Source organism: Ochotona curzoniae, unplaced genomic scaffold, assembly GCF_017591425.1.
Source record: "Ochotona curzoniae isolate NIBS_2020 unplaced genomic scaffold, NIBS_Ocur_1.0 contig_2723, whole genome shotgun sequence".
NCBI classification, from domain to species: Eukaryota; Metazoa; Chordata; class Mammalia; order Lagomorpha; family Ochotonidae; genus Ochotona; species Ochotona curzoniae.
In genome coordinates, this window is record NW_024465573.1 from 15959032 (window position 1) to 15981773 (window position 22742).

At 41.2% G+C, this 22742-nt stretch overlaps 1 protein-coding gene across 1 annotated transcript in view; it reads right to left on the minus strand.

The window, feature by feature from the left end:
* The window catches only part of CUNH11orf65 (chromosome unknown C11orf65 homolog), a 65638-nt gene that overhangs the window by 39716 nt on the left and 3180 nt on the right, over positions 1 to 22742 (minus strand). The window contains exons 2-3 of the mRNA XM_040977243.1: positions 16235 to 16323; positions 5283 to 5375 (exon numbers count right to left, since the gene is read on the minus strand). Of these exons, the coding sequence (XP_040833177.1) occupies positions 5283 to 5375; positions 16235 to 16315 (174 nt within the window). The 5' untranslated portion in view covers positions 16316 to 16323. The remainder of the gene's footprint in view (positions 1 to 5282; positions 5376 to 16234; positions 16324 to 22742) is intronic.

The window sequence follows — 22742 nt, forward strand, 5'->3', positions numbered from 1 at the left end:
TACCACTGCCCAACCAGGAACTTGGACACAAGCCGGAATTGCACCTCTCAGCAGCTCCTTTAGGAGCCCAGGAATTATACAACTACCCAGCCCCTTGCTCTATGCTTTGCAATAAATACCTATTTTCTTTCATCACCCTGATGTCAGTGCAGGCTCAGGTTTGGACAAGTCCTCCAACTAATCAGAGAGGTAGCAATACCATTGCACATTGTTAGTGGAAATATACAATGGCACAAGTACAATGGCGACACAGCTGTTCTTCAAAAATAAATCACACAATTCTGCAATTCCACTTCTAGATGTGTGCCCATCTTCAAAGCAGCGATACTCATTACAGCAACCCAACCAGCTGCTGAAGGATGTATTATAGCCACACAATTGAGTATTATCACATCTGAAAAGGAAGGAAATTCTGTAATATGCTACAGTGTGAATGGATTTTGAAGATTTTGTGCTAAGGGAAATAAGGCAAATAATACATCATTCCATTTACATGAGGTAATTAGAGCTGTCAAGTACACAGAGGCAGAAAGATTGATGGCTGCTAGAGCTGAGAAGAATGGGAATTTATTATTTTTAAAATTTTTTTAAAAGCTTTATTGTAAAGTCAGATATACAGAGAGGAAGTCCTTCCATTCAATGATTTAATCCTCAAGTAACTGTGACGGCCGAAAGCCAAGAGCCAGAAACTTCTTTTGGGTTTCCCATGCAGTGCAGGGTCCCAAGGACTTGGGCTGCCCTCTACCGCTTTCCTAGGCCACAAGAGGGGAACTGGATGGGAAGTGGAGACACTGGGATACAAGCTGGTGCCCATATGGAATCCTGGCGCTTTCAAGGCGAGGACTTTAGCCACTAGGCCACCTCGACAGGCCCTAAAATTTATTTGACAGGCAGAGTTACAGAAAAAGCTAGAGAGATCATCTCTCTATTGGTTCATTCCTGAAATGGTCAAATGCCTGGGGATGGGCCAGGAACACCATCCAGGTCTTCAGGATGGGTGCAGGGGTCCAAGCACCTGGGTCATCTCTCACTGCTCTCCCAGGCACAAAGGTAGGGACTGGACTGGAAGTGGTGCGGCCAGGAGTTGAACCAGCGCCCATACGGACTTTAACCTTTTATGACACAACATCACCTGCTATGAAGTTATTGCTAGGGAGTGAACTTAGGGCGTCAGGTCTACATCATAAAAATATTTGTGGAAGTGGATAATAGCTGTACAACATTATACATTTATTTATTACTAATGAATGATATACTGAAGGGTGGTAAAGATAGGAATATTTGGGATTGGGCATTTAAAATAGCAATCTTTTTTTTTTTTTTTTTTTGCATCCCACAATCTTTTTTTTTTGCATCCCACATCAAAAAACATGTTTAATTTCCAGTTTCAGCTCCTAACTGGCTTCCTGCCAATGCAGAATCTGGGAGGCAGCACTGATGGCTCTGGTGATGAATTTGGTTGCTGGCGGTCACATGTAGACTTGAACTACGCACCTGCCTCCCATTTTTGGCCCTCCGAGGGCTACTGTGGATATTTGTAGAGGGACTCAGTGAATTGGGAGCATTTTAAAAAAATCTTTCTCTCTGCCTCAACAAAAATTTAAGAATGAGAATAGTTATGTCTTATTTACCAGAATAAATTGAGAAGACAATTAGTTAAACAATAGAACTGTTGGAGCCGGCATGGCGAAATAGTATGCTAATCGTTCATGCTGTGTATCAGCATTTTATGGGTACCAGTTCAGGTGCTGGCTGCTCCACCTGGATTTTTTTTTTTTTAAGATTTATTTATTTTTATTGCAAAGTCAGAGAGGAGGAGAGACCAAGAGGAAGATCTTCCATCCAATGATTCACTCCCCAAGCAGCCTGAATGGCTGGAGCTGAGTCGATCTGCAGCCAAGAGCCAGGAGCCTCCTCCGGATCTCCCACTTGGGTGCAGGGTCCCAAAGCTTTGGGCCATCCTCGACTGTTTTCCCAGGCTGCAAGCAGGGAGCTGGATGGGAAGCGGGGCTGCCAGGATTAGAAGTGGTGCCCATATGGGATCCTGGCACATGCAAGGTGAGGACTTTAGCTGGTAGGCTACCACGCCGGATCTGGGTGCTCCATTTTTCAATTCAGCTGTCTGCTTATGACCTGAGAAGGCAGTGGAAGATGGCCCAAAACCTTGGGTCCCCTGCACCCACTCTGGAGACCTAGAAGAAGCTCCAGGCTCACAGCTTTGGACCAACCCACCTTTGACCATTGCAGATATTTGGGGAGTGAGCAGTGAATGGATAATGTCTGTGACTCCTTGTTCACTACCTCTGACTTTCAAGTAAAATAAATAAATCTTAAACTAGGACTCTTAAAAGCTGTAAGAAGAGGGAATGCAATACACATATAAAATTTGAAAAGGCAACTTCAGAGAAGTGGTTCAACCTCATAAATATCAGAATGCATGCAAACTGACAATACATCGAGAGTTTGAGGATGAGGACCACTAAGGGTCCCATACACTTAGCACACATAAATAAGCACAGTAACCTCTAGAAAGCAGCTTGATATTCTCTCCTAGAGTTGCAGGCCAGCCTGACTCATTTACCAGTTCTGTTTCTAGGTGGAATGGAAATCCTAACAAATGGGAATGAGAACATTCCAGAAGCAGTTATTACAATAGCTCCAAACTGGATGTCCACTCCTCTGTGGGGTGCCCAGGGTTCAAATCCTGGATCCACTTTGGATTACAGTTTCTTATTAACACAAAGTCTGGGAGGCATCAGGTGACAGTTTGAATACTAGGATCTTGGGCCCAGTGCAATGGTCTAGCAGCTAGAGTCCTCGCCTTGCACATGCCGGGATCCCATGTGGGTGCCGGTTCTAATCCCGGCAGCCCCACTTCCCATCGAGCTCCCTGCTTGTGGCCTGGGAAAGCAGTCGAGAATGGCCCAAAGCTTTGGGACCCCGCATCCACATGGGAGACCCAGAAGGAACTCCTGGCTGTTGGCTTTGATTTGACGCAGCTTTGGTTGATGCAGCCGCTTGGGGATTGAATCTCTGGGTGGAAGATCTTCCTCTTTGTCCTCTTCTCTAGATATCTGACTTTAATAAAAATAAATAAATCTTTTAAAAATAACAAAATATATAAAAAGAATACTAGGCTCTTTGACACTTGTATGGGAAACCAGAAGTTCCGAGTTCCTGCCTTTGGCCTGGCCCAGGTCTGGCTGTGTCAGGTGTTTGGACAGTGAGTTCACACACAGAGGATCTCTCCATGGCTATGTCTCTCTTTCAAATCAGTGAAGAAATACTTTTAAAACTCAGAAGACTAAAGTTCAACGTCAGAACCAGGGAGTTGGCTGTGATTTGCTGGTATGAAAACCTCAAGCTGAGTGATGAATACAGAAACATATGGCGATGACTTGAGCAATACGTTCATACTTGATGAATTTTCAACATGTAAGACTTGAATAGCGGAGGTTTTAGAGAGACAAACATGAACACACTGAAGTGATAATGTAGTCACATGTTTTAAGATAAAAGATTCTATATCGACAAAGTCCTTACCTCTTTAGGATTAAAGTACTTCAGTATGTGACGTGGCTCCCCTTGTCTTTTTAAATTAATCAGACTCTTAAAGTGCTCAAATACAGCAAGATTCTAAAGGTTCAAACAGAGAAATTTTGGGGCGTGGGCTTGACCCGCAGACATGGCTGGGGGGAGGCGGAGCTTGGAACTGGAGGTGTGGTTCCCCAGTGCCAGGAGGAGGCTGGGGTGCTCCCACCAGACCACCTCTAGCTCGGTAAGCACCAGGCGGCCTTCATGCTCACTCGGGGGGCCCTCCGGCGGCCAGTGCGCCAGTTGGCGCCAGGCTTCGCCTGCTGGCTGCCCGACCAGGGAGCCCTGGGAATTTGGTTCTCTGAATGCTGCTCAGACAACTCCATGCCGAATCTGCAGTGTTTAGGGGACGCGAAGCAACCCTAAAGATTTCCATTGATGGTAAATCTTCCTCAGATGAACCTGTAACTAATATGGTCTCACCCCACGTGTTTTGAATGATTGTAATACCCAATACACTCTCAAATCCTTGCGACACACAACAACTGGATGGGAGCAGAGAAATCTCTCATCTCCTTGAAAAAGTTAGGAATTCGTGAAGTGTAACCTACAGGAACTGGACAGGTATCTTATAGTCGACAGATTCAGAACAGCATTAGACAATAGTAAAAACTACAATGACATACAGGGGGAATCAGGAGCGACCCCAATAAACTATTAACAGGTGGTCATATGCACAGAATAGGGGAGAACCCCAGAGCGGAGCCGCAGGACAGGAGGAGGTTTGTATCCCACTCTTAAGGACTCCCGGACTCCCATCAAGGTCTATCGGAACGGGCACCAAGGACATCATCACAACTGCCAAAGAGAACACAGGGAACTGGAATGCCTTCGGATGCCGAGAACCCAGAGGACAGACATCCCCCTTCTTTGGACAAACTACATGAGATGAAAGAAGCCCGAGTCCTTCCACATAGGAACCAACATCATCAGAACCACAGCCAAGAACCACGATCGGTCATCAGAATGAGAAGAACAATATACTTCCCTTGGGACATGGGAGAGGAGCCTTCTCCAGTCCTTGCCCAGTTCCAGCTCTGGGCCTCCACCCTCTATAATGACCAACAAGGTGGCTCCAGAACCCCCTTCCCCCCAACACACCCACACACACGCACACAGACACTCACACAAATAGGGATAGATAAGCAGAGAACAATAAAGAAAGATAGGTCATCAAAGACTCACACATACATACATACACAAAGAACAAGTACTCATCACCAAAGTTTGAGAGGTTTCTCTGCAACTCCCCCCAAACCAGTTATGCACTTCAATGGTTAAAATGTCACTGAACTAGGCACAGGAGGTTCTTAACAACCTACATGTAATTTTAACATATTGTTTACTCAGTGCTGTGTAAATTAATTCCATAGCGATATATATTGATGCTGCTGGGGCTTTTAATTGACTGGGATCTTGCTCTTTTGGCCCTGCCTCCGGACCAGGGAGGGTCTGCCCGAGAAGCGGATGAACTTATCTGGAGAATAACATGCTGGACTCTATGCTTGGTATACGCTTGCGGTGAAGGTGTCTCAACTGATCTTGAACTGAGGTCTCACAACAGGGTGGAGGAATCCACCAGGGGGAGAGGGGTGGGGAGAATCCCAGTACCTATGGAACTGTATCTCATAATACAATGTAACCAATTAAGAAAATGATAAAAGATTCTATATCGACAAAGTCCTTACCTCTTTAGGATTAAAGTACTTCAGTATGTGACGTGGCTCCCCTTGTCTTTTTAAATTAATCAGACTTTTAAAGTGCTCAAATACAGCAAGATTCTAAAGGTTCAAACAGAAATTTTATGGTCAAAACTTGATTTTTTTACTTCTAATTAATTTTTTGCCTAAGTAGTGAAAAAACCAAAAACCATAGACTTATATACAAAAACTGTATTTTAGGTATATTATGTATTAGGGTTTGCTTTGACAAGCTAGCTGGTATTGCTCTTGTCTCAACCTTGAATTTCCAACTATGTGACTGTCAACTATACTCTAAAATTTTGTTCAGTTACCTGTCTACTCTATATAGAATATTCTAGGAAAAAAACCAAATATAGTGCAATTGCTAATAATGCCTATCTAGGTTCAATTGTTAGTAGTTAATAGGTGCATGAACCTGAACATGTTGTCTAACCTCTCTGTGGTTTCTTAATCTAAGAAATAATTTTAAAAAAAGAAATAAAGAAATGGGAGGTCATAGAGTACAGACATGTTTGAGATGATGGAGAATCATTAGACAGGGTAAAGCAGAGAGAGCAGATTACAGAAAAAGAAAGGAGTCAGGCAGTCAACAGGGAGGTACTTGGAGACTCCCTGGACACAGGAAAGAGGAAATGATGGGGCGGTGTTACAGTGAACAGAAAACCCACCAGCAACCAGTGAGCAGTGATCCCGACTCCAGTGACAACTAGGGATCCAGCAGTGGCCACAGATCAGCCCTTGTGGCAGCCAGGTGGGAGCTTGGGTTTGCACAGGGAGCTCAGGAGGTGAAGGCAGGCTGGCACTGGCCAATCCTGCTGAATACTTTGGCCCAACAACAAACAGAAAGGGAGCTGCAGACACAGTGGCCCGACTGGTGCCAGGTCAGAGCTAACAGCACAGGGATCAAATGTTGGAGTGGGCACACTCCAATCAAATGCCCAGCTAGTTACACCAGGCTGATCCCATGGGGAGGACAGGGCCAGCTTCACGTCCTACAGAATCTGTGTGGTCCCCAATTTGGAAGGTCAGCACTACCAAAAAAACCATTTATCTGGGACAGTTGGCTTCTTCCTAATCCAGGATAATGATCGAACATAAAAATTTACTTCTACCTATAGACAATACATCCTAGAAATCTGTGCTAAGGAGAAAAATTCGCCAAACAGGATTGCAATGTCAAAAGTTAAGAGAAGAGACAGAGGCACAATGAATGTTACTGAAGACTCCCTGGTAAAGGAGCAAAAGTCTCTACCACCTTCAGAGTTAACTGAGAAAGACACTGAAAATATGAGGGACACAGAAAACTCATAATAAAGCTTCTGACCAACAATGGGCGGCACACAATACAGGAGGTCAAGGAATTTAAGAGATATGTCACACAGGAAATGAATCAAGTGAAAGCTGACATTTCAGAAAAGAATACAGTGGAACAAATTAAAAGTACAATGGAGAATCTCAAAAACAGAATGAATGAAGAAGAAAGAATATCAGAATTGGAAGGTTTTTCTTGTCAGAAGGAGGAAAACAAAAAGCTGGTAGCAGAGCTAGGTCAAGCTAAAAAAAAAAAAAAAACCCAAGAGTTAAATGATATGATTAAAATGCTCAATGTAAGAATTATGGGGAGTTCCAGAAGGTGCAGAAAAAAACTGTGATTAAAGGTGTATTCATAAAATAATAAATGAAAACATCCCTAATCTGGAGAAAGAAAGAAAAACAATATACAGGAGGGTCACAGACCTCTCAACAGATTTAATCAAAACCAAACCTCACCAAGACACATGATAATCAAGCTCTTCTCAGTTGAACATAAGGAAAGAAATCCTTAAATGTGCACGTGAGAAAAATCAAGTGACCTATAGAGGAACCCCAATCAAACTCACAGCTGGCCTCTCAGAGAAAACCCTGCAGACAAGGAGAGAATGGCGTGACATATCCCAGACTCTAAAAGAGAAAAATTTTCAGCCCAGAACATATCCTGCAAAACTCTTCTTTGTCTTTGAAAATAAAATTCTTCCACAATTAAGAAAAACTGCAAGAGTTCATCTCCTGCAAACTTGCCCTACAAGTAATACTCGAAGTTCTCATGAAAGAGAAAAGGAAGAACAGCTACCAAAACCAAAGGCAAACGTGGAGAACGCCCCACTACAAGGCTAAGAGAAGACTCAAAGAACAATCCATTACTAAGATGACACGATTCAATTTTTTTTCTCCAGAACTGACCATGTTCTAGACCACAAAACAAACTTTAGCAAATTAAAAAAATTGAAATTATACCACGCATCTTCTCACACCATCATTTAGTGAAGCTATAGAGCAAGAAGTCAAAACACCTAAGAAAACTTGCAAACACATGGAGATGGAAAAATATGTTACTAAATGAGCAGTGGATTAGAGAGAAAATCAAAGGGGAAATTAAAAAATTGCTTGAAACAAATGAAGGCATCAACCTATCAAAACTTTTTCTTTGAAAATGTAATAAAATTCTTCCACAGTAAAGATAAATTGAATGTGCCTCTTCAAAACCTTCCCTACAAATAATACTTAAAGATGTTCTCTAGACAAAGAAAAGGAATAGCACTCACCAAAAACAAAGGCAAATGTGAAGAACATTCCAGTAAAATAGCATCAGAAGACTAAATCAATGAACAGCCCATTACTAAAATGACAGGACCAAATTACCACCCATTCATATTAACCCTGAATATAAATGGCTTAAACTCAAACCAAACATCATAGATTAATAGACTGGATTAAAAAAAACCCCACATCTATTTATTGCTTACAGGAGACACATCTCACCATCAAAGATCAGCAGAAACTATTTCATGGATTTTGATATTTTTGTTAGTTTCATCTCTTGGAAACAATTTCTTCTGATACATTCCTCAATGACTCATAGATCATACAGTAGCATCACTGTCTTAAAGAAAGTTCTTCATTTTCTTTTTCATCTCTTCAGCTACACATTAGTCATTCAATAGCATGTTATTTAACTTCATGGCATTGTGATTTTCTATATTTCTTCCTGTTGTTGATTTTGTATTGTGGCTTTTGATTAAGGGGATGTATAGTAATTATGTAGTGGAGACCGTCATATCCAGATGTGTGGATACAATGCGGTATGCATCTCTACTTCCAGACTGAAGATGGACTCCCAGTGGAACTGTTTGCTGTATCTTGACAATAGGATGCTGGACTCTCTGCCATTGTCCATACCCACAATGATGGACATATGATTGTATGAAGAACTATACTATAATAACAATATAGGGAAATTCAGTGAGGGGAGGAATTGGGGAGGGATTAAGGGAAATCCCAGGGCCTATGGAACTGTATCATAAAATGATAATAATAATAATAATAATAAAAGCAAAATTTAAAAAACTCATGGGGTACAATCAAGGCAGTGTTAAGAGGAAATTTCATCTGAATCAATGTTTATGTTAGGAAACTAGAAAGTCACTAAGTAAGTCAGCTAACCTTATAGTTGAAGGAACTAGAAAAACAACAGCAAAGCCATCCCAACATTAGTAGGAAAAAAGAAAAATCATCAAAATAAGGGAGGGAATAAACCAAATAGACACCAAGAGTATGGTTTATAAAATCAATGAATCAAAGAGCTAGTTCTTTGCAAAAATCAACAAAATAGACTACACACTAGCCCAATTAATCAAAAAAGGAGGGGGAAGATATGCATCAATAGCATCAGAGAAGAGAAAGGAAATACAACAACAGATACCTCAGAAATACAGAAAATTATTAGGAACCATTATAAGTAACTATATTGCAACAAATCAGAAAACTTACAACAGATGGACACATTTTGGACAGATACAATCCACCAAAATTGAATCAAGAAGCAATTAACAATCTAAATAGACCTATAACTTGCACTGAGATTGAATCAGTAATTAAAGCCCTCCCAACCAAAAAAAAAAAAAAAAAAAAAATCCTGGACCAGATGGCTTCACTGCTGAATTCTATCAAACGTTCAAGAGGAAACTACCCAATCCTACACAAGCTTTTCCAAACGGTAGCAAAAGAGGCAATTTCTCCAAACTCTGAAGCCATTATCATCTTAATACCAAAGCCACATAAACAACAGAAAAAGAGAACTACAAATATCCTTGATGTACATAGATGCAAAGATCATCAACAAAATACTAGCCAACAGGATCCAACAACACATCAGGCAGATCATTCACCTGGACCAGGTGGGATTCATCCCAGGCATGCAGGGATAATTCAACACTCGCAAATCAATAAATGTGATACATCACATCAACAAATTGAAAAATAAAAACCACATGATCTTCTCAATAGAAAAGATGCAGAAAAGGCATCTGATGAAATCCAACACCACTTCATACTGAAAATCCTTAGCAAGATAGAAATAGAAGGAACATTCTACAACACAATCAAAGCAATTTATGAAAATCCCAATGCTAGCATCATTTTAAATAGGGAAAGATTGGAAGCCTTTCCACTAAAATCTGGAACTGGACAGGGATATCCACTGTCACCACCACTCCTCAATATAGCATTGGAAGTCCTTGCCAGAGCTATTAGGCAAGAAAAAGCAATTAAAGGAATGCAAATTGGAAATGAGGAATTGAAATTATCTCTATTTGCAGATGACAGGCTTCTCTACCTAGGAGAACTGAAAGACTCAGTCAAGAGACTACTGGAACTCATAAGAGACTTTGGCAGGGTAGCAAGATACAAAATTAATGAACACAAATCGATGGTACTAGTGTACACAAATAATTCCATGGTTGAGAAAGAAATTTTAAGTACAGTGCCTTTTTAAAATAGTGGAGAAAAATCTTAAATACCTAGGAATTAAGCTAACTAAGAAGACCTCTATGATGAAAACAATAAAACATGAAAAAACGAAATAGAAGAAGATATTGAAAAATGCAGAAACTTACCATGTTCCTGGATTGGCAGGATCAACATCATCAAAATATCCATCTTACCAAAAGTAATATGCTGATTCAATGCAACCCCAATCAAAAGCCCAACAACATTCTTCTCAGAAATAGAAAAGATACAAAAGTTCATCTGGAAGCATGAATAGCTAAAGCTATCCTGAAGAATAAAAATCAATCTGGAGGAATTACAATTCCAGACTTCAAGACATACTACAGAGCAGTGGTTATTAAAACAGTCTGGTACAAGTACAGAAACAGAGAAGATCGGAAGAACAGAACAGAAGCACCAGAAGGGAGCCCACACATGTAAAGCCAACTCATCTTTGAGAAGAAAACTGAAACAATTCAGGCAAAAAGCCTGGTCTCTTCAACAAATGCTGTTGGGACAACTGGATAGTAGCTTGCAGAATTAAGAAGCAAGACCCCCACCTGTCACATTACACAATAATCAGCTCTAAATGGATCAAATGCCTAAATCTGCACCTAGAAATTATCAAACTACTGAAGGAAAACATAGGAAGCACTCTACAAGAAACAGGAAGAGGGAAAGTCTTCTTAGAAAAGCACAGGCAGTCAAATCCAAAATGAACAAATGGGGCTACATCAAACTAAAAAGCTGCACAGCAAAGGAAACAATTAAAGTGAAGAAGCAACCAACGGAATGGGAGAAAATTTTTGCACATTACACAAGTGATAGGGGACTAATATCCAGGATTTACAAAAAGCTTCAGAAACTCAGGGACAGTAAAAAGAGTAACCCTGTTAAAAAAATGGGCAATGGAAATGAACAGTCCTTTTTTATAAGAACAAAATCAAATGGCTAACAGATGTATGAAAAGACATTCTGGTTCTCTAGCTATCTGAGAGATACAAATGAAAATCACATCAAGGTACTACCTAACTCCAGTGAGACTGGCCTATATTCAGAACTCAGCTAACAACACCTGCTGGCGTGGGTGTGGATGTGGGGAGAAAGGTACCCTCCTTCACTGCTGGTGGGGGTATAGGCTAGTATAACCACCATAGAAATCAGTATGGACAGTGCTTAGAGGCAAATAAACCTGCCATATGACCCAGCTATCCCGCTCCTAGGAATATACCCAAAAGGAAATGAAAACTGCATATGAGAAAGGGATCTGCAATCCTATATTTACAATAGCACAATCTGCAACAGCAAAGACATGGAAACAACTCAGATACCCATCCAAAGAGGAGTGATTAAAGAAACTGTGGTATGTCTACTCCATGGAATATTACTCAGCCATTAAAAAGAATGAAATTATACCAATTGCAACTAGATGGTCCCAACTAGAAACCATTATGCTTGTGAAATAAGTCAATCCCCAAAAGACAAATACCACATACTCTCTAATATAAGGAAGCCATCATGCAAAGTGGAATGTATAGTGATGGAGTAAAGGAGACTATCATATCCAGATGTGAAGACACAATGCAGCATGCATCCCTACTTCCAAACAGAAGATGGACTCCCAATGAAAGTGTTGCACATGTTTAGACAATGGGATGCTGGACTGTCTGACATTGCCAGCAATCTCGGCCACAGTGACATAGCAGACTGACGGAACTGTAACTCCTGATGAAGAATGCACTGTTGTGACAACATGGGAAAAATCATTTGTGGGGGTGAAAACTGGGAGGTGCGGAATCCCCAAACTGCAGAATTGTATGATAAAATTCAAAAATTAAAATAAATGTAAATAATAGCTACCTCACAGAGCTACCATGAGGAATAAATGAGTACTGTAAGACACACTGGACAGTGCCTGGCAAGAGAAAGCATTCCTTCCTCCTTCCTCCAGTCATTCCACTGATTTAAAGATCTTATCCACTTTTCAGATTAGTACCAATTTAGCCAACTCCCAACGATTTTTTAAAAGATTTATTTTTACTGAAATGTTACATATACAGAGAAGAGGGAAGACAGAGAGGAAGATCTTCTGTCTGTTGATTCACTCCACAAGCGGTCCCAATGGCCACAGCTGAGCTGATCTAAAGCCAGGAGCTTCTCCTGCGTCTCCTACACAAGTGCAAGGTCCCAAGGCTTTGGGCCGTCCTCAACTGCTTTCCCAGGCCACAGGCAGGGAGCTGGATAGGAAGTGGGGCAGCTGGGATTAGAACTGGTGCCCATTTGGGATCCTCGCACATGTAATTTGAGTACTTTTAGCTGCTAGGCTATTGTGCTGGGACCTCAACTCCCAACGATTTTTACACCTTTGAAAACTTTTTGATAATTCTCTCCTTATTAACTCTTGATAAACTGCCTATTCCTCTAATGCTTATTCTTAATGAAATAAAGTAAAACCAAATTAAATTCATAATACCAACATGAAAATCTGAAGCCCTGTTACAATTTTGCAATGCCAGTTGAAATTCTATTACTTGCAAGGAAAATATAATTTTCCTGAAATTCAAAATTTAGTTTCAGGAAACATAATTAAAAATTTAAATAGTATCTGCTGCATATGTCAATTTCTATATTTGTTTTAGACTAGTACATAGGTTACATAGGTTACTCCAAAAACAAGTTAGAACAAAAATAATTTATTGCTTCTGTTTGGGTGGGTGACTATAGTCAGCTGCCAGCCCAGCAGAAACTGGCACATGGGCACTAATTTGTGTCCTGGCTGTTCCAATTCTCATCCAGCAACCTGCTTGTGGCCTGGGAAAGCAGTGGAGGATGGCCCAAAGCCTTGGGACCCTGCACCCATGTGGGAGACCCGTAAGAAACAACTGGCTCTTGGCGTTGTCAGATTTAGACAGAGGAGGAGAGGCAGAGAGAGGAAGATCTTTTATCTACTGGTTCACACCCCAAGTGGTGCTAACAGTTGTAGCTGAGCTGATCTGAAGTCAGGAGCCTCTTCCAGGTCTCCCACATGGTCCTGGGTCCCAAGGCCTTGGGCTGTCCTGCACCGCTTTCCCAGGCCACAAGCAGGAAGCCGGATGGGAAGCGGAGCAGCTGGTACGTGAACCTGTGGCCATATTGGATCCCAGCACATGCAAAGCGAGGACTCTAGCCATTATGCTATTTCACTGGGTCCAATAGTTTTTTTTTTTTAGACACAAATACACTGGAGCATCATTCAGTGCTGTATGCATTGATGCTATCCTGGACCACAAGTCTTCACACTCCTTCACAATTGGTGCACTGATGGCAGAGTCTTATCTCACCTTTTTTGTTTATAGGATTCCTGTATTTATTTTCAAGATAACACGCTATTTTTTTTTAATAGGACTTTCATTATCAAACCATCCCTGCTGGATGTACCTTCTTTTTGTGCTCTGGTTTGCCTTTCTGGACAGTGGCCTTCATCATGGCATCCACATCAGTTGTAGGAAGTCTGTTCAGCTGTCCCTTGGTCCCCTTCCCAGGGATGAAACAGATTTGTGGTCCCTGTGTTGTCAGCACAGTGATCAAGGTGCCTACCAGAGGACGCAGGGGAATCTGGAATGTCACACACGAGGACACACAACATCCGCTTCGACATCTTGGTCGCTAAAAAAGAAAAACTGCCCTTCACTTCTCAAGGACAGTTTCACTGGACGTAACCAACATAGTTTAAGGTTTTGTGTTTTTAAGACCTGGAATATTTTAGCTCATTTTCTTCTGGCCAGTAGTCTAATTGATTTTTATATTTAAGTTTATGCATTTCTCTTCCTTTTGGATCCTTTATTTGTCCTTAACTTTGACAGTTTGGCTATAGTGTGTCCTGAAGATCTTTTTAGGTTCAGTCTGATTGTGGCCCGTTGAACTTCCTGTACCTGGATGACAACATTGTTTCAAGACTTGGAAAGTTTCCAATGAGAGCTAGGCTTCAGTGCCCTTTTCCTTTCATTTCAGGTACGCCTATGAAAACATGTTCTTTAAATGGTATCCATTATGGCGATACATTGGAGCCTGCAGAGGACACCTGCTACCATGACAGAGGATGAAGGATTGAACAAATCTATCAACAACCCAGTCAAGAGTTGGCAGTGAATACTTGGACAAACGGAGACTCTAAGATGAACTGTGTCAGTCAGTGGATTCTGGAGAGATTAACATGATAGGAGTGGCAAGATCGTCAGCAATTCAGAACTGTTCAATTATCGAAACCACTAGAGCAGTACCCTCAGAGCATGCCCGCATCAGGGACCCAGGGATGGGTGGGAGGCTGGGTGTGGCTGCTCCCTGTCTTCCCCCGTCTTTCCCCTTCCCCTAGACACAGCAATGAAAGCAGAGAATGTAAAAATGATGATCTCACCCATTTTCCTCTAGCCCTTGGCCCTTTGCACCCTAATAAAATATGTAAAAAATTATCAAAAAATTAAAAATGGTATCCATGTTCCATTCAATCTTTTATATATATATATATAAAACAGATGTCTAAAGCAGTATTTTATGTGAAAGGCACAGTAATAGAAAGGAAGAATGGGAAAAGGAAGGAAAGAGTGTTATACATTTGCTGGTTCAATCCCCAGATGGCTGCAATGACTGGGGCAAGACATTGGATGAAAGAGGCTCCATCAAATGAGATTTTTCTGTGTGGGAAAAACAGTATCATGTGAGAAGATGCCACCAGGCTTTCAGAGCTGGAGAGGAAAAGTCAATGCCTGGCCTCAAAGTTCCCTGATCCCTTCCTGGAGGATGAAGGCACTGCCTCCTTGAAGGTGAAGCCGACAGCCAGTTACTCTTCCCCAAATCTCACACCAGAAGTCTAGCCATCCACCTGCTACTCATTGCTAACTCTATTTCTGCTTTTTAAATCTCTGCTTTGCTTGCTTAGCTGAGATACTAAGTCAGCACGCAGACCTAGTAGCCTGAGAGGGTAGAGCCTTCCTGCAGGCAAAAACTCCTGGTGTGCCTTTTACATCAGACTTGGTCACTCCTGGTGTGCCCCCATAGCCATTGCCCCGTGGCTCCCAGCCACTTGGCTTAGCCCGCCAAATTTACCTGTTTAAAATCTGTCTGCTGCACCAACAGAAACCTGCCAACTTGCTCTTTTTAAAAACAGTTAAACTAACCTGACATGATTATGTAATTATGTGGAATTGGCCTGAGGTGTATAAAAACCCTATGAATATGCTGTTTGGGGCCATACTGGAGTGAGGGGTGTTGGTCCCAGCCAGCCAGCCGGTTGGTCAGTAGGTTGGTCAGCCAATTGCCTGTTCTCAATCAGAAACACAAACTCAAACATGCCGAGTTTGAATAAATCACCCTTGTGCATTTGCATCAACCTCGGATTCCTGGTGACTTCTGCGGACCTCAAAATCTGGGTACAACACCTGCTTTACAGAACCCATTCTTTTGCCCACGGATTAAGAAACTAAGTCTTTTTATTTTTTTTTTTAAAATGCATCTAATAAGGTTACTACTGCCATATGAAACGATGGATCTGGGCAAAGTTAACTGAAAACCTTCTAGAAAGAAGTCACCATTCTAGATGCCATTGGGAAAGCTAGGGGCTCATGGGAAGAAGCCCAAAGTTAACAGGAGCTTATAAAAGACCCTGGCTCAAACTTTCATAGAATGTTAAGAATTCAGTCGAAGTGAGTATAAACGTGGTGGAAAAGGAGACCTGAAACTAGAAGTAGAGCATGATTGCCTGGCTGAATTTTGACAATTTCAGGAGAAAACCTTTAACAGGCCATTTGCTTTGTAAAGGGAACAGTTTCTTGAGATAACGTCCACTCCTGGTAAAGGTGTTAACGTGCAAAATTGAAAGGACAAAGAACTTGGTGTATTCCCTAAACTGAACAGCAGTGGGATTTGAGAGGACAAACTCCAGGGTTGGAAATTCTGTCATTTTACAAGTGCCTAGCCCGTTCAGGAACTTAGTTTTCATAAAGCAAATTAGAAAACTTATTTAAACTTTTGAAGTCTGTCATTAAAGAGATGGTAAATAAATCTGCGAATACACTAACAACTATTGAACTGTATAGTTATAAACTGACACGTTTTATAGCATGTACATTTTTAACTCATAAAGCTAATAATAAACTTACAAGAAAACGCCTCCAGGCCTTTTGAATGACTCTGGCAGCTTCTTCCTGCTGCTGAGACTCTGTTTCCTGTTTCTTGTGCATTTGAAATCCTAAGCAACCGTAAGCAAAAAGGTGTTTTGTAACATTTGATATTTCAAAACTATCACTACAACTCAATGGAAACTGGAAGATTATATGAATAACAATACATTGAGATTTTGCACCTAAATACTTGGTTTTTTCTCAAAGATTTATTTATTCTTATTAGAAAGGTGGATATACAGAGAGGAGGAGAGACAGAGAGGAAGATCTTCCGTCCGATGATTCACTCCCCAAGCGGCTGCAGCAGCTGGAGCTGAGCCAAACCAAAGCCAAGAGACAGGAACCTCTTCCAGGTCTCCCATGCAGGTGCAGGATCCCAAGGCTTTGGGCCGTCCTTGACTGCTTTCCCAGGCCACAAGCAGGGAGCTGGATGGGAAGCTGGGCCGCCGGGATTAGAACCGGTGCCCATATGGGATCCTGGCACATGCAAGGTGAGGACCTTAACCACTGTGCTATCGCACCGGGCCCACCTAAATACTTGTAATAAAATTCAGTCACCTATTACTGATTGGACATAGAAAATATAAATACAAATGATACAATGACAATTCTGCATAGCAAGCCTTACTATTGTGATTGTATTTAAGGTCAAGCTTCAAGGCACAAGGTTTAGTAGCAACTAGTCTAGTCTTGAACTCAAGTCTGTCTGGAAAGTCTGATCTGTTTATACATGCTGTTTCATGACTTCCAAAGACATGTCTCCACTTACATGTAGAGTTGTAGCTTCATGTACAAGATTTTCCAGGCCCAAGACCTCAAATTAGAGTGTTATAGACTTTTGAGTCTTAACTTCATTGACTAGTTTCAGGTTCACCACTAAACTGTCAAAACCATTAACACTATTAGGAAGCAAAATATCATTAAGATGAAGGATTTAGAAGTCAGGAAAGCATTATGCTTCAAGTTCGTAAAAAGTCACATTAAGCTAAATTCTCACCTACGCTGTTTAAACATCTCTAAAGCAGCGCATTCAAAGCGCAGGTGCTGCTCCAGTGTCGCGAGGGCAGTGCAGCCCACACAACCTGGAAGTTACTGTCCATGACCTGTGTACCACGGCTGCACTCGTTTCAGTATAAATAACGACAGGAAATACCTAAGATTTGCAAATAACTTCCTTCTTTTGGTAGTATTCTTAAATATGACCTTAGAAAGATTAGTGAACTGAAAAACTGAAAGTGTCTTGAATTCACACTGTTTATTAAATATAATCATACACACATAGATTAACATTGTTAAGTTTCAAGTTCATTCCTTTATAGGAAAGCTTTACAATAAGCTCCAAAGCAGTGGTCAGTTTCACAAATCTGAGTTTGCACTAAAAAGGGTACAAATAATAAGAGTAAAATCGAAAATTTAAAAAGGCCCTGTATTAGGGCCTGGTGCAATAGCCTAGTGGCTGTATCCTCTCCTTGCACACACTGGGATTGCATAGGGGTGCCGGTTCATTGGTTCATGTCCCAGCCGTTCCACTTCCCATCCAGCTCCCTGCTTGTGGCCTGAGAAAGCAGTGGAGGACGACAAAGCCTTGGGACTGTGCACCCGTGTGGGAGACCTGGAGGTAGCTCCTGCTGTTGTGGTCATTTGAGGAGTGAACCAGCAGACGAAAGATCTTTCTATCTCCTTCTTGCTGTATTTTTGCCTTTCCAATAAAAAAAAATAACAAATTTAAACAAAAGGCCTTCTACTAAACACATGGGAAAAAATGGCTTTAGTTAATCCCAGAGTTATTAATACATGCCACATAAACTATGTTGCACTATATTTATAGTAATACTTTGTTCTCAGATGCTTTGTCACAATCCAAAGTGAGTACATTTCATTAAGTTAAAAACAAATTTAAAACACAACATCTATTACTTGAAGAACCAAAGCCTTCAAAATTATTTAAACTTCTAAAAATGCATTATTTAGAGATCAAACAGAAAACCTGTCTAAAGGATGAGTCACTGGAAAAATGAAAGAAAAAAATCCATTTGTATACTTTTAGTTAACACTTATTTGGGGGCTTAAAGCTAAATGTTATATCATCAAGTTTTTAAGAAAATTGACATTCCAATGCTCAGTGAGGTTTCTCCAGGGATGTGGTTCCATGCAGACAGGGAAGGGGTCGTGTCTGCGTCCGAGCTGTAATACAGCATGTTTAACTCAACAAATTCCACCTCGTACCTAGTTGTGTGATCTTGTATAAGTTGCTCAGAGAACAGAAGCATCTATTTCATAGAATTGTGAGGATTAAACCAGGTAATAAGGGTAGTGTTTAGTATAATTCCTAACTTATCATAAGAACCACTCAAATGGTATGATTGCTAAACAGTTTTCCCATGTCAAGCCTATTTCATACATTACTGTCATCAGAATATGATCTAACTGAATAATTTAAGCACAATTATTCCCTTACCAAGAATGAGAACAGAAGAAGGTAAAGAATGATGCTTGGGTCTAAAGGTACATATTTCTTCAAGGAACCATATTTTATATTCTGGCCAGCAGGTGGAAAAACAATGAAACCTGGTTCATTTGTATATTTCAGGACACTTTAGGAAAAGCATTTTCCTTGTGAATGGTATAACTAGCTGTAATAATTAAAATTTTTAATATTAATAGTCATTAAAGAGAAAAGGCAGCTATCTGAGATTGGTTATAACTTTAAAAAATCTTACATTTCAAATTTAAGATATGGGATGTGGAGAATCAAGATGGCAGAATAGGGTAAGGACACATTTAAATGGACAGAGAAACATTTAATCAGATGAAGCAGAGAGGACACCTTCCAGGAAATAGAGGACAGAACAACAGCAGAGGGGTACCTGGAGACTGACAGACACAGGAAAGCAGTGGACACAATGGTGTAGTGTTGCAGCGACTGATACTCCAAGCAGCATTCAGCTAACGGCCATCTGAACTCCACCAGCAACCAGGTAGGAAGGGACTTTTCACTGGGAGCTTGGGAGGTGAACCCAGACAAAGAACTGCCCATCCGGCTGGTTTGCTTGATTTGACCAGGAGCAGAGACAGGGCAGCAGATCTAGATGGACAGTGCAAGAACAGAGTGGATTTCATAGCCCAGTCAGCCCCCTGGAGCTGAATTGGGCGCCATTTAGCTTAAGGAGGAAAGGGCAAGGGAAAGGACGGAGCTTGCTCTGAGCTGGGAGTGAACTCATTTCGGACTCAGTGAACTGCATCAACGTAGCATTCTACAGGTTCCACCCAAGACAGGTCTGGGTAGCCCTCAGACCTGAGGGCCAGCAGATCAAGAACTCTAGCAGTGGTATGGCGCGTGCCATTTTGTACACTGTGGCAATAGCTTTATGACTGCAGAGGACAACAGTGAGCTGCGCATGTGCTGAGGTCACAAGAACTCACTGAATTCCATGGATTGGAATTCAGGTCCTGCAGGAAAATAATACCGACTGTGACATTGTACCGGTCAAAATAGGTCCATGTGGTACCCACACCTAACGTCCAACAGGTTCCAACAAGATCAGTGCCACCAACAACCTAACTAGATAGGACACCTAGTGTCTCTCTAATCCTGGGACCTGCTCCAACCGCAAGTGAGAGAAAGGTTGCAGAGACAACAGTGCAGCCTCAGCACTGTATCACAGGAGGTGGAGAGTGGTGAGCCTGGAGCTGGGGCTGTGGAGACCACGGTGGAAATCTAACATAAGAACCTAGACCTGGGGCCCGGCGCGGTGGCGCAAGTGGTTAAGGTCCTCGCCTTGCACGCCTGGGATCCCATATGGGCGCCGGTTCTATCCCAGCAGCCCCGCTTCCCTTCCAGCTCCCTGCCTGTGGCCTGGGAAAGCAGTCGAGGACGGCCCAAGGCTTTGGGACCCTGCACCTGCGCGGGAGACCCAGAAGAGGCTCCTGGCTTCGGACCAGCATAGTATCGACCGTTGCGGTCACTTGGGGAGTGAATCATTAGGCGGAAGATCTTCCTCTCTGTATATCTGCCTTTGCAATAAACAAAATCATAAAAATAAATCTTTAAAAAAAAAAAAAGAACCTAGACCTGGAACTTGCTGGAGGTTGTGGCACAAGTGGCTGCACCAACTGCAATAAGTTGTGCACCAACTGCAATAAGTAAAATCAAACTGTAAACCTGTGGGTAACACAGCTTAGGAGAAGACTCTGCTAACCAGAAGTGCAATGACCAAGAGCAAAAGAAGAGACAAAGGCACAATGAATATTACTGAAAACTTCCCTGCAAAGGAACAAAACCCTATCCCAACCTCAGAGTTAACTGAGGAAGACATTGAGAAAAAGGGGGACACAGAATTCATAAAACTCATTTTAAAGCTTCTGATCAAAAAATGAGAAGCACATGCAAGAGTTAAAAGAATTTAAGGAAGCAATAAAGCCAATCAAGGCTGATATATCAGAAATTAAGAACACAGTAGAGCAAATTAAAAGTACAGTGGAGAATCTCCAAAATAGAATGAAGCAAGCAGAAGAAAGAATCTCAGAACTGGAAGATATTTCCTGTCATCAGGGGGAAACCAACAAAAAGCTGGATGCAGAGCTGGATCAGGCAAAAAAAAAAAAAAAGTATTCAAGAATTGAAAGACACTATTAAGAGGCCAAATATAATAGTTATGGGAGTCCCAGAAGGTGCAGAAGAAGATGAGTTTGTAAATGTATTTAATGAAATAATCAAGGAAAATTTTCCTAATCTAAAAAAAAGAATTGGGAAACAAGATCCAGGAAGGGCACAAAACTCCCAACAGGTTTGATCAAAAGCGATCTTCACCAAGACACATGATCATCAAGCTCTCTTCAACTGAACGTAAGGAAAGATCCTTAAATGTGCACATGAAAAAAAAATCAATTGACATATAAAGGAATGCCAATTAAGTTCACAGGAGATCTCTCACAGGAAACTCTTCAGGCAAGAAGAGAATGGAATGACATATTTTCCAGATTCTAAAAGAAAAAAATTGTTGGCCTAGGATAACATACCCCACAAAGCTTTCTTTCATCTTTGAAAATGAAATAAAATTCTTCCAGAGTAAAGAAAAGCTAAAAGAATTTGCCTCTTCCAAACCTGTCCTACAAATGATACTTCAAGATGTTCTCTTGACAGAGAACAGGACTAGCACCTACCAAAACCAAAGGCAAATGGGAAGAACATCTCAGTAAAATGACAACAGAAGACTAAGCCAATGAACAACCCATTCCTAAAATGACAGGACCAAAGTACCATCCAAACATATTAAACTCTGAATGTAAATGGCTTAAGCTCAATCAAATGTCATAGATTAGTAGGCTGGATTAAAAGACAAAACCTATCTGTCTGGAGGAGACACATTTCACCAAAAATCAGCAGAAACTATATCTCATGGGTTTTGTTGTTTTCTGTTAATTTCAGTTCTTCAAAAAGACTTTCTTCTGATTAAATCACTCTGACTCATAGATCATGCAGTGGCATAATTTTCTTCAAGAAGGTTCTTGATTTTCATTTCTTTAGCTACACGTTAGTCATTTAGTATCATGTTATTTAACTTCATGGTGTTGTTAATTTTCTTTTTTCTCCCTGATGTTGATTTTGTTTTGTGGCTCTTCATTTAAAGGGATGTGTAGTAGCTGTGTAATGGAGATTGTCATATCTAGTAACATGTTATTTAACCTCATGGAATTGCAAATTTCTAATTTTCTATTGTTGATTTTGTATTATGACTTCTCATTTAAGGGGATGTACAGTAGCTGAAATGGAGACTAACATCCAGATGTGAGGATACAATGTAGTGTGCATTTCTACTTCCAAAGATGGACTTACAATGAAACTGTTTACTATATCTTGACAATAGGATGCTGGACTATCTGCCATTGTCCATGCCCGCAATGATGGACATATGACTGTGTATGAAGAACTACATTTTAGTAATGATATAGAGGAACTAGGTTGGGGGGGAGGGAATTGTGGAGGGGATAAGGGAAATGTCAGGAGCCTATGGAAGTATATCATAAAATGATAATAATAAAGTGTTAAAAAAATAAAATATAAGATATGGGATGTGTCAGCATTATACTGCAGACACTCCTGTACCAGCCCAGTTTGAGTTCCACTATTCCACCTCCGATCCAGCTCCCCACTACTAGGTCACCTCTCACTGCTTCCTTTACACCAACATGGAAGACCCAGATGGAGTTCCAGTCTCCTGCCTTCATCCTGGCGCATGCAGGCTGTCGCAGCCATCCGGGGCCTGAGCCAGAAGAAGCAAGGTCCTTCTCACTCTCTTCCTCAGTCTCTGTCAACTCTGCCTTTCAAGTAAAAATAGTGAATTTTGCATCATAATGGTCATCACAATTATTCTTCTGTTTATGTGCCTTTTTTTTTTTTTACTGGTCATTACACTGAAGCAAGTTATTTCAGTTTTCCTGAAGTAACCACAGAATCAGGACAACCAGAGAACAGTCTTAAGAGATA